General features: G+C 41.9%; 2 protein-coding genes across 4 annotated transcripts in view; one reads left to right on the top strand and one right to left on the bottom strand.

The window, feature by feature from the left end:
* Positions 1–16,070, bottom strand: part of SEC61B (SEC61 translocon subunit beta) — a 32,805-nt gene extending 16,735 nt beyond the window's left edge. For 2 of the 3 annotated variants that reach the window (XM_061364742.1, XM_061364743.1), the window contains exons 1-3: positions 15,831–16,070; positions 15,633–15,730; positions 15,193–15,294 (exon numbers count right to left, since the gene is read on the bottom strand). In XM_061364742.1, the coding sequence (XP_061220726.1) occupies positions 15,193–15,294; positions 15,633–15,730; positions 15,831–15,833 (203 nt within the window). In that variant the 5' untranslated portion in view covers positions 15,834–16,070. Of the gene's footprint in view, positions 1–10,910; positions 11,246–15,192; positions 15,295–15,632; positions 15,731–15,830 lie in introns of those variants that run through there. The other variant, XM_061364741.1, reaches the window with a different exon arrangement.
* Positions 16,071–16,253: 183 nt separating this feature from the next.
* Positions 16,254–18,151, top strand: ALG2 (ALG2 alpha-1,3/1,6-mannosyltransferase). Its single transcript, XM_061364698.1, has 2 exons — positions 16,254–16,598; positions 17,231–18,151. Exons 1-2 carry the CDS (start codon positions 16,266–16,268, stop codon positions 18,131–18,133), a joined length of 1,236 nt encoding a protein of 411 aa, XP_061220682.1. The 5' UTR covers positions 16,254–16,265; the 3' UTR covers positions 18,134–18,151.
* Positions 18,152–20,553: the final 2,402 nt, after the last annotated feature.

Genomic DNA, 20,553 nt, shown 5'->3' with positions numbered 1-20,553 from the left:
CATCCGCTCCAGCACCCCTTCATGACAGGTCATCCAAAGACGCTTTTGCTGTATCACAGGGATATACAACCCTTCACGACTGCTTCCTAATCTTTGCTACTAAATCATTCAGGTTACATTATAGACTGCTTGAATTCAAGTCTGAAACACTTGAAATGTTAATGGCAAAAGGAACACACCATATACGCGAAATCACAAACTTACCATGAGTCTAGATAAAGTCTAAGGAATCTAATGAAAGAATTACCCATCCAGTTACAATGATGCTAACAAGTCACAGTTCAAATTATACTCAGTTACGCCTGTATACACACATTTTAATATCTACCCATTTTTTTGGTGGTATGCTTTCCTTTCCACTGCTTCTATGAGTCTTAACTGTGATAGCTTACAGTTCCCTTCCCCTGCACTGGAGCTATCAGTATTCAAGTTGCTCAAAGCTGATCAAAAGCTAAAACAAAATAATAGATACCCTGTCATTAGGCAATCATTATTACAGCCTGTCGTGGTTTAACCCACAGCCAGACAGCTTGTTACCCACTCCCCCCCCTTCTTGCCCTCCCCCTACTCCTGGGGAACGGAGAGGAGAATCAAAAAGAATGCAACTCCCACGGGTTGAGATAAGAACAGTTTAGTAACTAAGGTACAATACGAATCACCACTGCTACCACCAAGAAACAATGATAAAGAAACAGCAAGGAAAGGAGTACAATACCACCGCCACCACCATCCGACCCGCCGACCCCCTCTCCTTCCGGGTCCCCCCAGTTCCCCCCTGGCATGACGTGCTGTGGTATGGAATACCTCTTTGGTCAGTTTGGGTCAGGTGTCCTGTCTCTGCTTCCTCCCGGCCTCCCTCCTCCCTGGCAGAGCATGAGACTCACAAAGTCCTTGGCCAAACCAAAACATCACCTCTATCAGCTTTGTTCCCAGCCCGAAAGTCAAAACACAGCACTGCACCAGCTACCAAGAAGGAGAAAAAATGACTGCTGCTGCTAAACCCAGGACACAGCCAAACAAGCTAAAAGAAACCTGCAGGCAGGCCAAGGCAAGTCTATACAAACCCCAGAAAGTCCAGAGGCCTCAGCTCTTAACTTCAGACAAAGCCTGTGGCCTCTTACAATTAACTGTAACACCATGTCTACTGGGCTACAAGGCTACAGATTTCCCTTGAACTGGCCTTATGAAAGAGATCTGAAAGCCCACAGCAGTGAAGTCTCTAGTCAAATTCTCAGTTTGAAAAAGCATCTCAAGGATTTATGTCTTCAGATCAAGTGGACCTCTGGCAAGTGCTAGGGGCTGTGAAGCAAACCCTTTATTTTTGAGATCAGATATTCAATTCAAACTAAATTAGAAGAGACGAGATCACACTGCTCATCAGTCAGTCTCTACAACAAATGTCTGAATTACAAATTTGCCATCATACAGTAAACAAACAGACATTCTTATTCACTGCAAAAGGAGAGCAAAACTGAGATTTCATGTCTGTGAAACACTGCAACACCCTCTTTGGTCCAAATGAAAGCTTACTTCTCACCATAATGAAGCAATCATACTCCTGAAAGGTGTTCACTGCTCCCTTTGTAGCACAAAACAGAGGAATAAACAGCTTGAGTCTCCATGATAACCAACATAATCCGCAGCCTCTGCCTGTATATCCAAACACAAATGCAGATTCAGACTGAGACTCACCACCTCTGACCTCTCTCTACATTTCAATGTGTGTTACTTTGAAATAAAGTTGTCACTGATTACATAATGCTAGTAAAAAGACACCTATGAAATCCATATAAATCTTTGCTTAGCCTTTACTCCTTCTTATGAGGTTATGTGCTTTTCTTATGAGGTTTTCTATCTCAAGAAATAAATTACTACCAGGCATGGAATCTCATAGCTCATGAAAGAGGTAACATGACCTTTACTCCTACAATCTTCCAAAAATGTATGAGATTTTAGTTCCATCCTAACATGCTTCATGTTATTTCCAGGCACTGTCAATGCTGGCATTTTAATTTACCTCTACGCAGGGTCATTGCAGAATTTGGTGAAGAAAATTCCAGCTGCTGATGCTGTGTAGAGACGTACTAATCAGGACCTACTGAGCTACCCCTCCACCAACAGACAGAATGCAATCCTGCACCATAAAGACTAACTTAAGAGGCCCGCTCAGGGTATTTTAGCAAACATCCTCATGTCCTGAGCCTACAACAGTAAAAAAGAGGAGGCCCAATTCTTCAGGACTGTGTCTTTTGTTTGCAACCCATCAACCACATTGATTTGGGTTACTCACCTTGAAAGAAAAGGAACAGGACAAACAATAATAATTATACCTGTAGAATTTTCTGGAAACCAAAGTTCACCAAACAAGATTTCCCACCTGTCCTGTGTAGTGTCAGTACTGCAAAAGAAAGGATACTTGCTTACAGATAGTCAAACAGATTGGGAAAATCCTGCCTTTGTCTCCACCTTTTAAACGCTGGAAGTTGTTATTGATTCCCCCACCAGATGGAGTAGCATGTACAGTTTTGATGATTCCTGCAGACGTGTGATTTACTTATTCGGACCACATACTGTATTCTTAGCTAGTATCATCTACTTGGCTCAGTAAATCCAAAATTCAAGCTTCAGAGCCTGAATAAAATCTCTAAGAATCTTCTTTCCATGACTCCCCAAGACCTTTGATAACCTGAAGTAGGTTCTGTTCACAGTCAGCTCTTTACCTCAACTGCTGACCAGCAGAAATATCCCCCGTTTCAGAGGATGCAGACATTCAAGTCTGTATCAGAAAGGCTACACAAGAATCATATGGTCCCGAGTAATTCAGGTGGGGAGATACCTTGAAATGTCATCTAGTGCAATCCCCTGCCACCTACAACTCAAAGGTGGGCCACCTCTGAGATCAGATGAGGCTTCCCAGGGCTTTATCAGCTCTTGAAAACATCCAAGGGAGAAGACTGACCAATTGCTCTGGGAAACCTGCTCCAATGCTTAACTGTCCTCAAGGTGAAAAGCTTTCTCCTTGTATCCAACCTATCTTGTTTTACCTTAGACTTATTGGTTCTCATCCTCCTGCTATGTACTGCTATGAAAAGCCTGCTTTCAACTTCTTCATGACCTCTGCGTAGGTATAGGAAGGTTGCTATTAAGCCTCCCATTCTCCAGGCTACAGAGGTCCAGCTCCTTCAGCCTCCGCTCTCAGAGCAAGTGCTCCAAACCCTGAACACCTCTGCTGCATTTGCTCCAGTTCATCACTCTTTCCTACATGAGTGTGCTCAAAACTGGACACAGCATCTCTTCCTGCAAACTGAAACATTCTGCCATCGCTCTCCTGCATTTCCTTGTATTGACAGCTCATGCAGAGGCTGACTGATTATTAGATGGACTTCATACTTTCATGTAAGGTGCACAGCATTACATAAAGGAATATTTGTAACTTAAATCCTGATTTCTAGCCCAGCCTGTGTCACTGAACTGCTGTGAGGAGAAAATTCAATTCCCACACTGCTTCCATGTAAGGACAGCATACATCTCATAGAAAACATACAAAAAAGTTCACCCCAACTTGACATGTATGATTTTAATGTGACAAAAGAACACATCCCCCTGATGCCTTGGGACCAGTTTCAGAAGCAGGTGTGATCAGGTGGGACCTAGCAAGTGCTTTCAGCTCAGGCTGTTTTTTTCCTGGAAAAGGCAGGATGATGCTAGATGGCCTCAGCAGAAACCCAAGCAGTGCTTTCTGGCAATGAACAAAGGTGGACATATAGACAAAGAAATTGGGAGTGGCATTGATGCAGTGCAGAAATTAAAGTGGAGGAAAAGCACTGGCTTTGCTCAGATGTAATTGGCTTTATCCCACACACAGCAACTGAGGACAGGACATACGATTATTGCCCTTCTGAGGAAGCAAAAGAGAATTGCCCAGCCACAACCAACATCACAACAGTTCTTCAGTGAATTATATCCCATACATGAACTTGAGCTGCATATAAATAACTCCTACAAAGTAGCACTGTAATCAGTGAGGATATCGGGGGAGTGAGTGGAAGCTGTACAATTATTTTAAGCAGAGGAGAGGTTTAAGGATTAGTCTGGTCAAAACTTGAAGGCAGCAAACCAGGAGAATAAAGAAATGATGGTGATATTGCTTGTGAGAGACAGTATTGTGAGAGCTAGTGAGGTTTTGCTACAAAGAGCTAGTAAGTATTAGTGGTTCTTAGGAATTAGTAATATCTGAGACTATTATGCTTTCTTTACTATCTTATTGTAAGACAGTACATAGGTCTGCTTTTATTTAAAACTTACTTCCAGTTCTGCATGACTGCTGTCTTCTGATGCACCTTAACAGACTTCCAGGGAGACTGCTACAGGGATTTTACCCAGCAGCATCAGCTAAGGGTGAGAAGTGAAAAGTAAGAAGGGAAGCACTGCATGAAACCTCTTCTGTCACGGCAGGTGCTGGAAATATTCAGCCTGGGCATGCTAATTAGGCACTACAGTAACACTTTCAAGTCTGGGATCTGATGGTGTTAAATGCACAATGAAAAAAATTAGACTTTGTATGTGAAATATTGCTTTGACTCCATACATTTGCTGGTTTACAATAAAACAATCATTACATCCAGAATGCAAGAATTTGCAGTGCCATCACTCTACCACTTTTATCTGCCTTTGCAGATTTTTCACAGTTGGATACTTCTTTTCCTGTAAAATCGGATGCTGTGTTGGAAATATATCCCAGTTTTTATTACAAGGTTCCTTGTCACCTGGCCCATGAATTATCAATAGCAGTATTGTTCCCAACTTCAACATTATTCGAAAGCCACTGTCTTAGACTAGATGGTGGAGGAACAGGTTCTGGTGCATTAATAAAACTGTTTCACTGCACTTTTCATAGAATCATAGAATGGTTTGGGTTGAAGGGACCATGGGCAGAGACAGCTTCCACTAGAAAAGCAGTTTTTTGGAGGAAGCACATTACACCTCATTCCTTACCTTAAGTACAAGGAGAGTCTATTTTTCTAATAAAATTTAAGGTAATGATCAGTATAGCACCTGGGTATTCATTTCAGGTTTGCAGTACAGAGCAAGCTTAGAAACTGAACAATAAAAGCATTACATTTCCTTTTTAACACAAATGCACAGCTGCCTCATCCTCCTCGAACAGATGCTTAGCAGCTTTCCCATTAGCTTCACTATGAGACAGTCAAGCCCATGACACACACACACAAAGTTTGCTAACATTTCTCTAACAGGTTTTCTTTTTATTCCTCACCAGTGACACAATTATTTTCATACAAGACTAAAACTAGGAAAAATTTATATCCATGCAATTTGGTTTTCCCCACTGCATAGGAGTGACTCAGCCATACGTACCACAGAATTCCGCCTAGCGATGGCAAGGCACTAACAGACAGATTCTAACTCTGCGCCGGCACATCCAACATGAAGCAAGTTAAACGCAACTGGTTTAGTGATATCCATGGGGAAGAAACATGCTCTGACAGCATTTACTGGCTTACTGTCTGTTTAAAGTGCTTTCCTGAATTGACGATTATTTCTTTCTTCAAAGATCATGGTGCTCCTAAAACCTCTGGTCTCTGGGTAGTCTGTTTTGATGACTGAACCTGACAAGCATGTCTTCATGAGATTTTCGGGTTTCATCACCACTGGACACTCTCAGATTATTTCATCAGCAACATGAAGTTACAGATCCGTAGCTCAGTCAGCAGCAGCTGTTGAATGCAGGGTTGTATTTCATTTCAAACAATCTGGCACCTACAATGTTAACAAATGCTCCAGCTACTCTAAGTTGCTGTCCAGAGTTCTTCAACTGCCCAAAGCAACTGGCACCTACAGGATATCTCTTCACCTGACACTAAAACAGGTTAGCAGAACTAAAACCTAGAAATGCAGGTTTGTCACCAGTGACTACAAAAGGTACACAACTATTAGCAGCTACATTCTGGAAGTCTAGAGTTAGGTAACCTAATGTTAAATCTCACCAAGACAAATAAAAGACCTTTGTGCTTCCTTCAGAACACAGATGCTTTTTCAGATGAGCTACACAGCCATAGCCACAACAACCTAAATCACAGAGATCAAAGGTTTGCTGCAACAAGTCATTTTACTGAAAACTTTTCCCCTTAAAGTGGTCAATCTTCAAGCAATCGTCCATGACAAGAGGCCTTATCTGATGTTCTCCTGTTCTTGAGTTTGCCACAAGGCACAAAGTGGTTGAAAATCATTTTAACTTCTAGGTAGAAAACATTATTGGAAGCAGAACTAGCAAAACCATTTTTCTTCCCACAGGTGTTGTGAGGTTGTTTCTCTGTTCAGAAGCACGGAGGTATCTCACTCCACAAACCCTCATTTAATGAAGACAATTCTGTCATTAGTAAGTAATTTTGCATGCAGACAGCAGGGAGATTAGTATTATTTAATTCCACCTGGGACAGAGGAAAGGCTTTAATTCTATTATCCTCTACTGTGAGTTCCTCCATGCGTGAGTTTTCAATGTTCTGTAAAGTCTTTTTGCAACCTGCAGCCAGACACGAGATAAAATTGTTAAATCTGTGGCGATCCACATTTGAACTTGGATTGTGTCGTAAGTAAAATGGGTGTGTTCTGTTCACTGTTGTTACTACCTGCCATGTCTCTGCATTATCAGAGCATTATCATACTACATGGCACAATTCAGTATGATCAGCAGCCCTCAGAGAAAAAGAGACAACTAGAATACAGAAGGAAGAAGAGAAAGTCACAATACATGTCAAGAATGACATATACCCAGGTACTCAGTAACTTCACACCTGCTCTTCTTTTGCCTGCCTTTCTTTCCACCAACTTCTGAAATCAAAGCAGAAATCACAAATGTCGTACAATTTTCCCCTCCAACTAAAAAAATACAGACATTCCCCTTTTACAGCTCACATCCCAAGTTAAGAATCATTAATACTCTTAACATATTACTAACAACACCCAGTCTACAATCTTCTATGAAACACACTTATATAAACAGCTAATATGAGAATGTCAATGCAGCATTATCAAAGCTGGAAATATATAACCTTAGCCTTTCAAGAAACAAAAGGCATCTCTTTTCCAATCAAAAAAGACCCCAAGATAAATTTTTCTACCAAACCCCTCACAGAATCCATTAATGTATTTATGAAATCATTTAGCGCTCACCACATGATCTCAGTGTACCATCCACTCATCTCAAGCTAACACAGCTGAGGAAGAGAACACAAGCTGTTCTGTTTGCTTCTTTGCACTGCTGTCATGGTGTCTAATGAGGGTGTACCATCTTACATTTTCAGAGACACATCCTTTTGTATTTCTAAACTCATAAAGCACTGTACACATTTGCATATATCTATCTTTACAGATACATATATAAGGCTGCACGAAAGGCATTATAACTTACTGTGAACAGTACTGAAGAGAGCTTGCACTAGCTTATGTTATGTCTCATAGGTTCAGAGAAGTTAAGAAACAGCTTGATACAGATGAGACATTGGAGAGAGCTGACAGTTTCTTCTTGGAGGGCAAATTCAGAGTCTGACGTGATAAAAGAAAAAATATCCTTCTGTTGCAAGTGGGCCAAGTACGCATGGAACAATCACAAATTAGACACTCGAACAACTGCCCTTCCCCTTGGTCCCTTCAAGAATGAAAAATCATTGAGAGGGATTATCAGAGGCACAGTACTTATCATGACAGAATGTCAAAAGCTGGGAGGAGTTCACACACTATATGCACACTACAAGAAGGTTGGCTCAGATGTAACCAACTGGATACCAGTAAATAGTGATGGCTGGAGGTAGGAAAAATAAAAACCAATCCCCAACAAAGATTGTTTTTGTGCAGTACAGCTAGCGTCTACAGAGCAAAGCAGATCTGAAACATCAGAACTAATGAAGCTCACATACCCACAGATCCATAGCTTGCCTGTGATTGACTGCAGTGTGCAAAAAAAGGTGCAAGACCAAAGATTAAAGCTTTTCCTATTGTAAGGACATCTAAATTGTCTACCTCTCCCCCTATTCTCCACAGTTAACAAGTTAAAAGTGAGTTTTTGGTCAGAGGGAACTTCTACAGTCTCCCTCTTCCGACAGCTACCTATTCCACCTAACCCTCAAGAATAGTCTTTCAGCTTCTATTCCTCTCTTAAATCAGACTGAAGTTGGCTCCTGGGCTCAGATTCATTGCTGGGAGATGGAGGGAAAGCTTAAGCAACACAGATGTTCTCATGTACAGCAGGACGGTTTCCTTATGAAACCCCTTAATAACTTGAGGAATAACGGAGTCCGAGGTCACTTTTTTTTTAAGTCAAGAATAAAAGGTTCTAGTACGTTATCATATCTTATGCAGAAATACAAGTCCTTCCAGATTTCCTGAACCTCTATCACTAAGGAGACAGAGTAAAGCTCTTCGTAGACCTAGAGCCCTCTCTGGGACTTACGTAAACTATACAGACATTTACAGTTTCTAACAGTCAGCTCAGCCAAGCTTGTATTTCAATCACATACAAATAGGCATAGAAATTCAGTCTTCCTAATTCCTAGTTGTCTTGATATGAAGCTTTGCAAACAACCATCCTTCTTTTCCACCTATTCAGAAAAGACTTTTCACATACCTACACATAATACAGTTTCCTGTATTACAGACTGGCTACTATTTATCTGCATGGCCATGATTTATTCACAGAGACCAAACAGAATTTCACACTCATGATTAGCCAAACTTCTGGTAAGTCTCTGCAACCTGCATTTCTTTATCTGTCCTTCTGTGGGGCTGAAGTTTTGATAAACATCAATTGCAAGAATACACAATTGTACAGGTCATGTACACAAAATGCTAAAAATATGAGCATGAATCATCTAATGCTTTTATGCTGATCATTAAAATGATCACAAATTGAAAACAGACAATGGAGAAATCTGTCTTTGTCATGTACAAGGAATATTAAAGCAAGCTATGATACTTCAGCTAGCTGTGTCCAAATATCACTTATTTCATGAATTAAAGCAGCAAGGGTTTTTCTAAACCACAGAAAAGCACACACTTTCAGAATAGAAAGTCAAGAAGTGGGAAGTAAATTGAGCAAAACTAGAGACATTAGACTTTGAAAGTGTATGTAAAAATCTAATACAGGCAACTGTAAACACCAAAATATTTAATCAAGAACAGCACTGTCAAAATAGTCATTTTCATACTACATTCAGCTGAATTAAATTTATGCTGTGCAGCAGTAAGCCTACTCCACCTCCACCCCCAACCCCTTTTCTAAGTTCATAGCTGATTTTGGTCTTTAGAAGCAGCCGGATAGCAGGCAAGTAAAAATATGGAAAGCTTAAAATGGCATTACTTGATGTGGCAAAACAGCTTTTAGGACCAGAAGCATTTTGAAGAAAATTGTTTCCTGCTGTGTTAGAACACTGCATCATCAAGAGAAAAGGTTACCTATTTAGGTATTACTGTTACCCATTAATCCTTTCCCTTACACTACTTGAATAAAAGTACATTATTTCTTTCCCTTTGAGTCAGCAGCAGAGTCTGTCCACACTGTCAGTAGAACAACTGACTTGCATTTGGTCCTTTCTTAGCATTTTCTTTCTTGCCTTAAAATGAAAATATTGACTGTACAGATTTCATTTTCTGTTAGGCAAAGCACTTAAATGAGATCCTTATCTCTGCCTTTTAAAATGGTGAGCAAATACACCTATTTGTTTTATTTTCCCTTGTGGTTTTACCTTCCTTCCATAGCAGCAAGTGATTTGTGGATCCTTTTCCTTTTGACACATTATTTATTTGGCTCAATTTCCACTGCTTTAGTGTATTCTGCTACCCCACTGCCTTTTAGTCACCAGAATTCCCTGTTGCTCAGCCTTCAATCCTCCTACCATTATATTTTGTAAGACAATTTTCAACCCTCTACATTTACACTAGGCATTATGGCATAAGCATAGCTCAGAGCAATTATCCTGAAGCTTCTTCCTTTCAGAAGTAATGGTACTTTAAGAATTGCTTTAAAGGAAGGTAGTGCAAGAGAAAGGCTGCTTTTATAACGTGTCAGCAGTCAACATTTGTATCAAAGCTGCATAACCATGAACAGTTTTCCCATTACAAGCTGATATTCAAACAGAAATTGTAACATGAACAACAGGCTAAAATAATGCTATCCAACTGTTTGGATAGGCCTGATTTGGTTATCTGAATCTCAACACCACATCAGCAGTAAGAAACATCTGAAACACTAATGCACCAATACGTAAGTACCTTTAGAAAGAAGGAAGAGCTGTCTGAATGTTCAAAAGGCAAATAAAGACCACCACCCACAAGGAAACTGGAGACTTAACTGAAGAGCCCCTTAACTGTATCTCAGCTTACTTGCATGTCCTCTTATCTAAAACACAGCCATTGCTCTTCAAGTCCGCCCATTCCATTTCTTCCTCACTATGTCTTCCTTGAAAGAGTCTGGACCTCCAAAAGAAATATGTCTTTGACAGTCATGCAATTATTCTTTTTAAGATCAGTTAGGGACCAGTTCATCCTGTTCCTTCAGAGCAGTTTGAAAAACAAGCACACTTATATATTTTCATGTATAATTAACACCGAGTAAAGTTCAACTTGCATTTGGGAAATAAATGAAATAAACCCAGCTATTTTTCTGGAGTTAAACATGACCAGCTCAGCTAGCATACCTCAGCTTTATTTCAACAGACATGTTTGTTCCTTCACCTGTCTGTGCACCTGATTTCGCCTCTCCCATTCACAAAAAAAAAACAAAAAAAAAAACCAACCAACCAAAGATCTTCTCGCATACAATTAGATAGCAATGCACAGTATAGAAGAATCTGAACTATCAAATACTGGAACAGGAGGAAAAAATACAGTTAAAACTGTTTCTATTTCCATACACAATTTTTATTGCAGTTCCTGTATTCTTGAGTGTACAGATACAAATATAAAATGACCCACGACAAACTTTAAACCTGCCCAAATAGCAAGCTGAGAAATTAATTCAGTATTAGAGCCAAAGTTGACAGGACTTCAACAGATGATGGGAAGCTTCCCCAGTCTTTCTTCAAGAACAACCAGGATCCACCATATTTTTGGTCCAAGATGTATGCTTTAAGCTGGCAGCTGAGTCTACGAACGAGTGTATTTACCCCAGATGTGCAGCATAAACACAGAAGCAATAAAAAGAAGACTCATGACCAAAACTGGAACAGGCCCACTAAAAATAAAGAAAAAAATGCATTAACATAAAAAAAAAGTTTGCTTTGTCCAAAGGCCAGTCATTATCAGCCAAATGAACTCATCATTCACAAACAACTGTACGAAAAAAATTATTCTGTTCCCATAGAAATACCTTAAAGTATTAGAAATGAGATATCCATCTCTACCAATAACTGCTGCTGCCCATTTTTAGAGATAGCTTTACACACTCTAATTGTTATGTAACTATAAAGTACAATACATAATAATAATAAATATAAAAATCACTAATTTAAAAAGCCATTAATGGTTCATTATTACTCAATGTTGTACAAACAATCTCTGGAAAATTATCAACTGCATTTCCTACTCGGGCAGCCACCTGAGCAGAGATGTAGTCAGATTCAAAAAACAACAGAGTCCTCTAGCGGCTAGCAAAATTTTGGCATAAGATTCACATTAGCTTTTTTTTTTTCCTCCAGAGGTTTTATTTCTTGTGGAAACAATGGCAACAGTGGTCGAGAAACAGAGACTTTGTTTCCTTCAGAAAGATACACTGAATGACAAAGTTAACTCCGTTACTAAATCATTACCCAGAATGTATAAATTAACAAACTTCTGAACTTTTTCCTCCCCATTATTATATTGTTTAGAAATTGTATGGTGATGTTTTTAAAAGACAGTTTAATCTTAGCACGGTGAGAGACTACATCAGTGGTTTCACACTGTGCTAAAACACTGTTATCCGCACTATTACAAAATTACATGCACTCAGCACTGGTTCATAGCATTCACTTCATATAATCTCACTTCTGATTTTCAACATGAATTCTGTTATTCAGCCTGGACTAACTGGATCCTTCAGGTTACTGTTTATAAGCAGGTGTTACTTGAATACGAAGTTAGAAAGAAGCTGAAAGTGGATGGAAACAATTTACTAACATTTTTCTATGAGATCATGGTCCATGTATTTCAAATATTCATAACTGTAATCTTATATCAAGTTTTAAAATTCATTTATTATCCACCAAAGACTTATTGGGGTATGGAGTACCCTGAACAGACACAAAGCATTTATCACATAAACCAGTGATAAAACATGCAAAATAAAATAAAAAAGTAAAATACACATGCACAGTGACTACATAAGCAACCCCTACCAAGGAGCTTGTTTCACCAAGCAACAGAATGTATTTCTCAATCCCCAGTGTTTTATACATATTTGAAGTTTTATGTTCTCCACAATATAAATTGCAATGGTATCAGGTGCACAAAATCTTATACTGTACCTGAATTACTATTTAATCCCTTTGATCCTTTAGTAGTAGTAACATGCAAGCTACTCTATGCTGAAAGCACATGGGAATAGAGGAGCACCACTAACCAGAACAGAGCAACACAGACATAAACAAGGGAAGGTTGTTTGTATGTTTGTTGGCTGTTTGGTTGTTTTGAATTTTTTTTAACTTGCAGATGACAAAATAAACAGTTTTCCAATACTGACATGCATCTTATTTCCTCCAGTCCCAAAGACAACTTGCTGAAACCTTGCCATTCTCCTCTATACACCTGATTCTTCTCCGCACACCATGCAGTTTAAATAAACAGATTCAGGCACCTCTAAGAGTTGATACTGATCATTCTCAGAATGTCTTTCATAAGGTTGTATACTATATCACAAGCCCAAATTGATTCTCTACCCACAGGAAACACCGTCAATAGCTCTTCAAACAAGAAAGCACAAGACAAGACACAAACCACAGGTATCAACTGCCACAGAACGGGCAACAAGTTTGGGTTTAGTCTTCCTTGCAAAGTATACAAGGCTCTACCTGAGTTTTAAAGAGAAAAATATTGTGTCCCACTCTCAACCAGATTCCTCACAGCTCCCTTTTGCTAATATTATTTTTAAAGGCATTCCTATGTTCTAGACTCTTGTACTACAGATAAATGTACTTTCCTGAGGCAAACCAAACTTGCTTGTTCAACATACTCTTTATTTCTGATGTTGAGTACAGCTTTTAAATGACTAAAATGTAACTACACAGAATATAAAACCATAACTAGCATGAAATAGCCTGTTCTCAGGTGGTTTTATGTTGGTTCTTTTCCATAGTAATTTCAAGATCCCATATTTTGAACATTAGGATTAAAACAAAACACCATCACACTCTCACACTGCTGTATACAGTAGCAATCACAAACATTTTTAAAAACTTCAGCTGAAGCACTTTACTGAGGCAACCACAACCCCTCTATAACCTGTATTTACTTTTAAACCTACCAAACAGGACAAAGAACGTAGCAATTGGATGTTACGGAAAAAACGTGTAGAAAAATACATGGAAATCTGTAAGAATGCTGCTCCCAAGCCATGGTTCAGAAGGTGGCACATCGGGTGTGCGGCTGATCTGTAAAACCAAACCACTTTTACAGATTTCTTTCTTCCATTAAAAGCCTGACCATACAGCTACCTATGGCAGCCTGCAGAAAAATCTCAAACCAAGCAAGCAAACAACAAAAAGAAACCACCAAGAAAACCCCAAATGACACCCCCAGTGCTCCAAAACCTCAAAATTTGGAACCACTGTGTTGCAACGTAAATAGAAGGGAAAAATCTACTTACTGACCTGCTTGTATTAAAGTTTAGAACAATTAAGTGGTCATTCAACACCGAAAGTGATACCAAAGGAGTCACAATGAAACTTGTTAAAATTGGTAAAGCTGCTTTGACAGCTTGTATCACAGCTTGCATTACAGTATTTAAAAAAATATAAAAATCTACCTAACAATAAGAACACTTGTTTTTTCTCAGTTCAGCTTTATTAACTTTTAATTGAGCTTTAGTAGACCAAACAACATGGAAAATTGCTGCCTTTGCCTATCTGCACAGATTTACTCTAGAACACTACTACTGCTCTTTAGCTTCTTCTTTTCTTAAACTTACCTCCAGAGCACCACTACTTTAACGGTTTGCTTTTTAAAGGTTTGTTTTTTTAAAGTCAAGCGCACATGAAAACAAAAAAACACATCAGAGCTTCCGAGGAAGAATTACCCACAGAACAATCAGTAACTAGACTATTGCAAGCCCTTCCCCAAATGTTCTGTTTGCACAGCTAGCAGCAGCCACCTTAAAGGGCTCCAAAATAAAACACTAATGGATTCTCTTTAACCCAGTAAGACCAAGAGGCCAATAAGTGTAACTCTACAGGAAGCACAAACGCCCACTGAGGGTATGACTTAGCATGCATCCATCAGCTGATATACACCTTCCACCTTTGTTATTCAAGTATCTGGCTGTAAAGCTAGTTTGGGAAAGTGATCTGATTGACTCAAACCAGCCAAAAACTAAAAACTTAGGCTCTCCTTACAGCTTAAGGGACACTACCACCATTATTTGACCATAACCTTGGAACAGTCGCCTTGTAAAAACAGAGATATACCACAATGCTATTTACTGTGCAAGCTTAGGTAAAATAACTCATCTTCAGCTCTTCAATAAAAACACCTGAGATTCTGCAAGCATGCGGCATATCAGTTATGCTTTCACGGGGGGTGAAAGAACATAATACACCTATTAATAAAGAAAAAAACCAAAAAGTTTTAACTAAAAGAGAACAAAAACATGCACAAAAATGCTAAATTCACTGTGACGAGAAATTTTTCCCAACTTTAAATGGACTGTTTACAGTCTTCAATGACCATTTAAGGCAAGACTAGACAATTACAAATTATAACTTGCACCTACCTTTTTTAAGCCATTACAAACTTTATAAACTCTAGAACTACCTGTCTAGGTTTACATATTAAGTAAAATACTTTGTCCCAGATCTAAGCATCTATCAATTCAGCATGTTTTCCCATACACACCAAAACACTGATGCCTCAGTTCAAAGACTGAAAGATTACAGAAGCAGGTGAAATACACAGCCCTCATGCCTGCCACCACCCATACACCCAACTTACACTTTGAGCCCTGGAGAGTCCTCAGTGTAGAATCGCCACATCCCACCAGTGCCTGTGGATGTGGCACGGCCTGCACTTCTTGTCCCGCAGCTGGCATTTTTCCTTTAAGGTACAACAGAATGAAACAAAGACCAAAACACATTAGTAGTCTGCACTAAGCACCCCAAGAGACTGTGCAGAAGACACTTGCATCAGAACGTACAGTTCGGCAAGTGGAGGGTATCCGCCTATGCTGACAGGAGGGCACGATGGTTGGCTCAGCACCTCCTAGGGCTACAGCCGGGTGCACCGAGGCCCGGTGAGGGCTCCCACTGGAGCTCTGCCCGCGCATCCCACGGAAGCACACGGCTCAGCCCCTCTGCCCACCGCTGTGGGTACCCAGTCGCCAAGTGCCAAGGACGGCGGCAGAGAAAGAGAGCTGCCCCACTCTGAGAACCTACCTCTGCCGGACAGTGGAGCCCGCGGCACGAGGAGCCACGGCCTTGCTAGGGGAGCGGCCGGAGGAACCGACGCTCGTAGCGCTGGGGTTGGGCCCGGGCTGCGGGAAAAGGAGATAGCCGGGAAATGGTAAGGGGCGGCAGACACAGCCAAGGGAGAGGAGCCGCCTCAGCCGCCCCCTGCCTCGGGCAGAACCTCACCATGGCGGCAGTGTCGACGCTGGCTCAGCAGTCAACACGGCTCCACACACGCTCCCGAACGGCTGCTCCGGCCACGTCCCTGCCCGCAGCAAGCCCCACCTCCCCACCGCGCCTCCCGGGACCCTGCGGCTGCCAGTGGTGATGCCTGAACACCGCCGGCCTCTTTTCCCTCCCTACCCTGCTCCTTAGCCCCTTTCCAAGCGCGCAAGCTCTCCGTAGCTCCTCGGTAAAGTTTTCTTCCTCACCAGCGACTAGGCCAGGCCGGCCAAGTGGAGAACTCTGGGGCGAAGCGGCAGGCAGCGCCGGGACAGCCCGATGGGAGGGCGAAAGGCAGGGCCCGGGAAGAAGGCTGACGTGGCCTGCGGCTACGCATGCGCCTCGCTCTGCAGTGCGTGGCGGCCGGCCAGCTGGGCCGTTGGTGTCACCGCAGCAGCTATGGCAGCGGCGGAGGAGGATGGTGGGGAGGGCCCGTCCGTGCTGTTCCTGCACCCGGACCTGGGGCTGGGCGGCGCGGAGCGGCTGGTGGTGGACGCCGCGTTGGCGCTGCAGGCGCGGGGCTGCCGGGTGCAGATCTGGACGGCGCACTACGACGCCGGGCGGTGCTTCGCGGAGACGCGCGGCCTGTCGGTGCGGCAGGCCGGCGGGTGGCTGCCGCGCAGCCTGTGGGGCCGCGGACACGCGCTGTGTGCCGCCCTGCGCATGGCCTTCGTGGCGCTCTACATCCTGCTGCTCAGCGGAGAGTGGGCCGACGTCTTCGTCTGCGACCAGGTGAGAGGCCGGGCCGGCGGAGGGCGGGGGTGCTGGGAGGTAACGGGGCAGCTGTAAGGAGAGGCAGCGGCTGCTGCTGGGGGTTCCCCCACCCTTCTCCCTGGTGATGGGCCTTGGCGAAAGAAAGTGCATGGGGAAGGGCCGGGGGGGGGGCGGGGTTTGGCGGCCTCGCAGGCCGAGGTAAGGGAGGAAATGCAGAGCTACAGTGGGAGGTCCTGGGTGAGAGAGTGAAGTTTGATGTGGAAGGGAGAATGAGAAGAAGGCTGTAGTGATAGGACGAGGGGTCATGGGTTCAAACTTAAACATGAGAAGTTCTTTACTGTGAGGGTGGTGAGGCACTGGAATGGGTTGCCCAGGGAAGTTGTGAATGCTCCATCCCTGGCGATGTTCAAGGCCAGGTTGGACAGAGCCTTGGGTGACATGGGTTAGTGTGAGGTGTCCCTGCCCATGCCAGGGGGTTGGAACCAGATGATCTTAAAGTCCTTTCCAACCCTAACTATTCTATGATTTTAAGGTATTTGGCTTATAAAAGGCTGGCTCTCAGGGTATGGCTTCGAAATCGTGTGCACAGCAGCAGCACTAAACCAAATGATGATTGTTTTCTCTTGTCCTGTCTCTCCTGGTTGCACTAGGTGTCTGCTTGCATTCCTGTACTCAGACTGGCCAGAACTCGTAAGAAGGTTTTGTTTTACTGTCACTTTCCTGATCAGCTTCTGACCAAGAGAGAATCTGTCCTAAAGCGTATCTACAGATTACCCCTCGACTGGCTAGAAGAGTACACAACTGGCATGGCAGACTGTATTGTTGTGAACAGCAGGTTTACTGCCAGTGTGTTCAAGGACACATTTAAGTCCTTATCTCACATAAGCCCAGATGTCCTCTACCCATCGCTCAACATCAGTAGCTTTGAAACAGTTGTTCCTGCAGACATAGCTGACCTGATACCAAAAAAGAAAAAGTTCTTGTTTCTTTCCATTAATAGGTATGAGAGAAAAAAGAATCTAGCATTGGCTCTTGAAGCTTTGCATGAGCTTCGAGGAAGACTTGATTCTCACGAGTGGAATGAAGTTCACCTGGTTATGGCAGGCGGTTATGACAAAAGAGTTCTGGAAAATGTGGAACACTATGAAGAGCTGAGGAGACTTGCAGCCAAGCTTAATGTTAATGACCATGTCACTTTTCTGAGATCCTTCTCAGATGAACAGAAAATCGCTCTTTTTAATAACTCTATATGTGTGCTTTACACACCAAGCAATGAACATTTTGGCATTGTCCCTCTGGAGGCAATGTATATGAGATGTCCAGTTATAGCGGTTAATTCAGGCGGTCCTTTAGAATCAGTCTTGCATAATGTTACAGGATTTTTGTGTGATCCTCTGCCAACACAATTCTCCGAGGCCATGGAAAAAATTGTAAGAGATCCTCTCTTAAAGAACACAATGGGAACAGCTGGTAGAGCCAGAGTTATGGAAAAATTTTCCTCAGAAGCATTCAAGGAACAGCTGTACCAATACATATGCAGATTAACACAATAAAATTATATTCCGATATTATATTTTACTGCTTTGTGACTCTCATTTGTGAAGGGGACTGGTAGTTATTGTGACTATGATGAAGAATCTGGACATACGAATTTCTGTGTTGTTATTCTTGTGTTGCCTTCTGCCACTTGATACAAAGAACAGGCAAAACGTCCCCCACTGCCTCATCAGAAGTTTGAAATTTTCATGTGGTAGGCTGGTCAGCCATTGCAGTTCTTTTGTGTACAGTGCCTTGGAAAAATGGATAGTTATATGGCAGTAACTTACTAGGAAATTACTGGACCTTTTACTTTAATACTGTACAAAATGCGATCCTTACAAATCCATATTTTATAAATGGCTAAGACAAGTGCCACTTTATGTATTTAAAATGTTCAAGAATACTTTTTAAGTAAAAAGTATCTCAGCTGAAGTATGGAGAGAATTTTACATGCAGCTGCATGTTTTTAAAAAACAGCCCTGTTGGCCATGTGAATTGTATGGTTTAAAAATGATTGACCTTTTACTGCTCTTCAATTGCATCATGTGGTCACACTAGGTGTCATAAGTGTACAGGTGTGAGCAGGAGGAAACAGACTAGAGTAAAACCAGGGACATCAGACTACCTCACGTAAAAACGTTAGTACTGAAATCCTGTGTCTATGCAGATATCTGTGGTGCTTGGGGATGTAATTTTACTTTGAGATTTCCTTTGAGATTTCCTTCTTTGTAGAAACTTAAATGATATGCCCTCTATTTAACATTTCATTCTAAATGATGACACACTTAAAGGTGTTAACACAGAGCAGACAATAAAGACATTTTATTTTGCCTGGTTTAGTGGTAACTTTTTGGTACAACTTTTCTGAATAATGTTGCTGGGGGATACTTTCATCCTAATGTAGTGACTGCACATACGACAGTAATTTGACTTCCTCATTCTTTGAAATCACATTTTATCTATAAAATGTAATTTGTAGTCTAAATTCTGCAATTTGTATTTAAAATAGTTTCAGGCATTTTCGCATTTAGTACTTCACAACAAAGAGTCCAGCCTTCTCGTTGCTTAGGACTGCAACCTAGGTCTCAGTAGAAGGCTTTTATTTAAAGTCAAATAAAGATCCTCAAAATCTGTTCTTGTCTTTAATCAGGAATTTGGGGTGCTATAATGCTTATATCCAACATTTCTGTTCATGTCAGAAGAACTGGAAAGCCTCAATCTGTCATCTCTTGCCTGTTCCAGCATTTGTGTTTCTTCCCCACCCCTTAAACTTTTCCTAAATCTTTGTGCAACTTTTTCAGGATAGGGGTAGCAATGAGTGACTGAAGGGCCTGGAGACTGTTAAAATAATCTGTGATCATTGATGTTAACACCTTCAGGACATGTTTGGCCTAGGTTTTAAGCTCCAGTTAGAAGGTGCAGGCTAGTTGGAGCTAGCTCCTGTGGTTTTTTGGTTAATGTTACATTCTCCAGGTTGCACTGAGTTAATATGGAGCCTCAGGTACATACCAGTGCACACTTACCAGCATAGCTGCAGTGGTAGCTCCATTTATGCTCAAATCATGACTACCAGCCCTTTCCTGAGTTGTGTTGGCATGTGCCTAGCCCTGCTGGTGACCGCTGGAACTGTCAACAGAATTTTCCTTCCTGGATGCTGGGCCCTGTCCTGTGGTATGATCACCTTTGGATTGTCATTCCTTGTAGAGCAGCCTGTCTTGCTAGTTCCTGACAGGTAGCTTGGGCCATCTCAAGACCTGAGCTGAATCTCATGAAGCCAGGCCTTTGGGCTCACCATCAGCTGCAGGTAAACCTCAAATTCCTGCAGGAAGGTATGGTCAGCGTGTAGAGCCACAGCATAGCACTTGAGGCTGCTTCAAGATCTCTTGCTCCCCATCTCAAGCAACCTGACCTAGTGGAATGTATCTCTACCCATTGTAAGAAAGTTGGGCTAGATGATCTTTAAAGGTTCCTTCCAATTCAAACCATGCCATGCTTCTATGATCTTCCAGAACCATTCAGTGGGGACTGGGTGATGGTATCAGGATTTATTAGTCACGTGTGGCTAATCTTTACAGCCTATCCAGGGGCTATATATCCCAAGGGACATTAGATGCTCAGCTGTAATAATCTTAGCTCTTGGGGCACCCTAAGGGTAGATTATGACTATGTGGAAGATAAGGGCCCTGTGCTCCAAAACTTGATGACTGATTTGGAACAGTTGTGGGGTGATCACAACTGCCCTTTCACTACTGTTTTAGAGACCCACACAATTAAAGAGAAACACCTCCATCATGGGATGACAAGTGCCCCCAAATTTTACACATCAGCATGATGTAGGGGATACCAAGTATGTTTTGTTGTGCTGTGTCTAGACCACCATAATACAAGAAAACAAGGCTCACCAGTGTTGAGCTTCCAAAATGACAGGTTTTTA

The sequence above is a fragment of the Neopsephotus bourkii genome, unplaced genomic scaffold (genome assembly GCF_033783945.1).
Source record: "Neopsephotus bourkii isolate Nb327-2 ecotype Australia unplaced genomic scaffold, CSIRO-AGI_Nbou_v1 NB_1248, whole genome shotgun sequence".
NCBI classification, from domain to species: domain Eukaryota; kingdom Metazoa; phylum Chordata; class Aves; order Psittaciformes; family Psittacidae; genus Neopsephotus; species Neopsephotus bourkii.
The sequence above is the reverse complement of the archived record's forward strand: the minus strand, read 5'-3'. Positions and strand labels throughout refer to the sequence as shown.

Excerpts from the sequence above, each read along its gene's own strand:
- ALG2 (XM_061364698.1), top strand. The coding sequence starts at position 16,266 with ATGGCAGCGGCGGAGGAGGATGGTGGGGAGGGCCCGTCCGTGCTGTTC. Across the intron at positions 16,599-17,230 it reads ACGTCTTCGTCTGCGACCAG|GTGTCTGCTTGCATTCCTGT; the intron begins GTGAGAGGCCGG and ends TGGTTGCACTAG.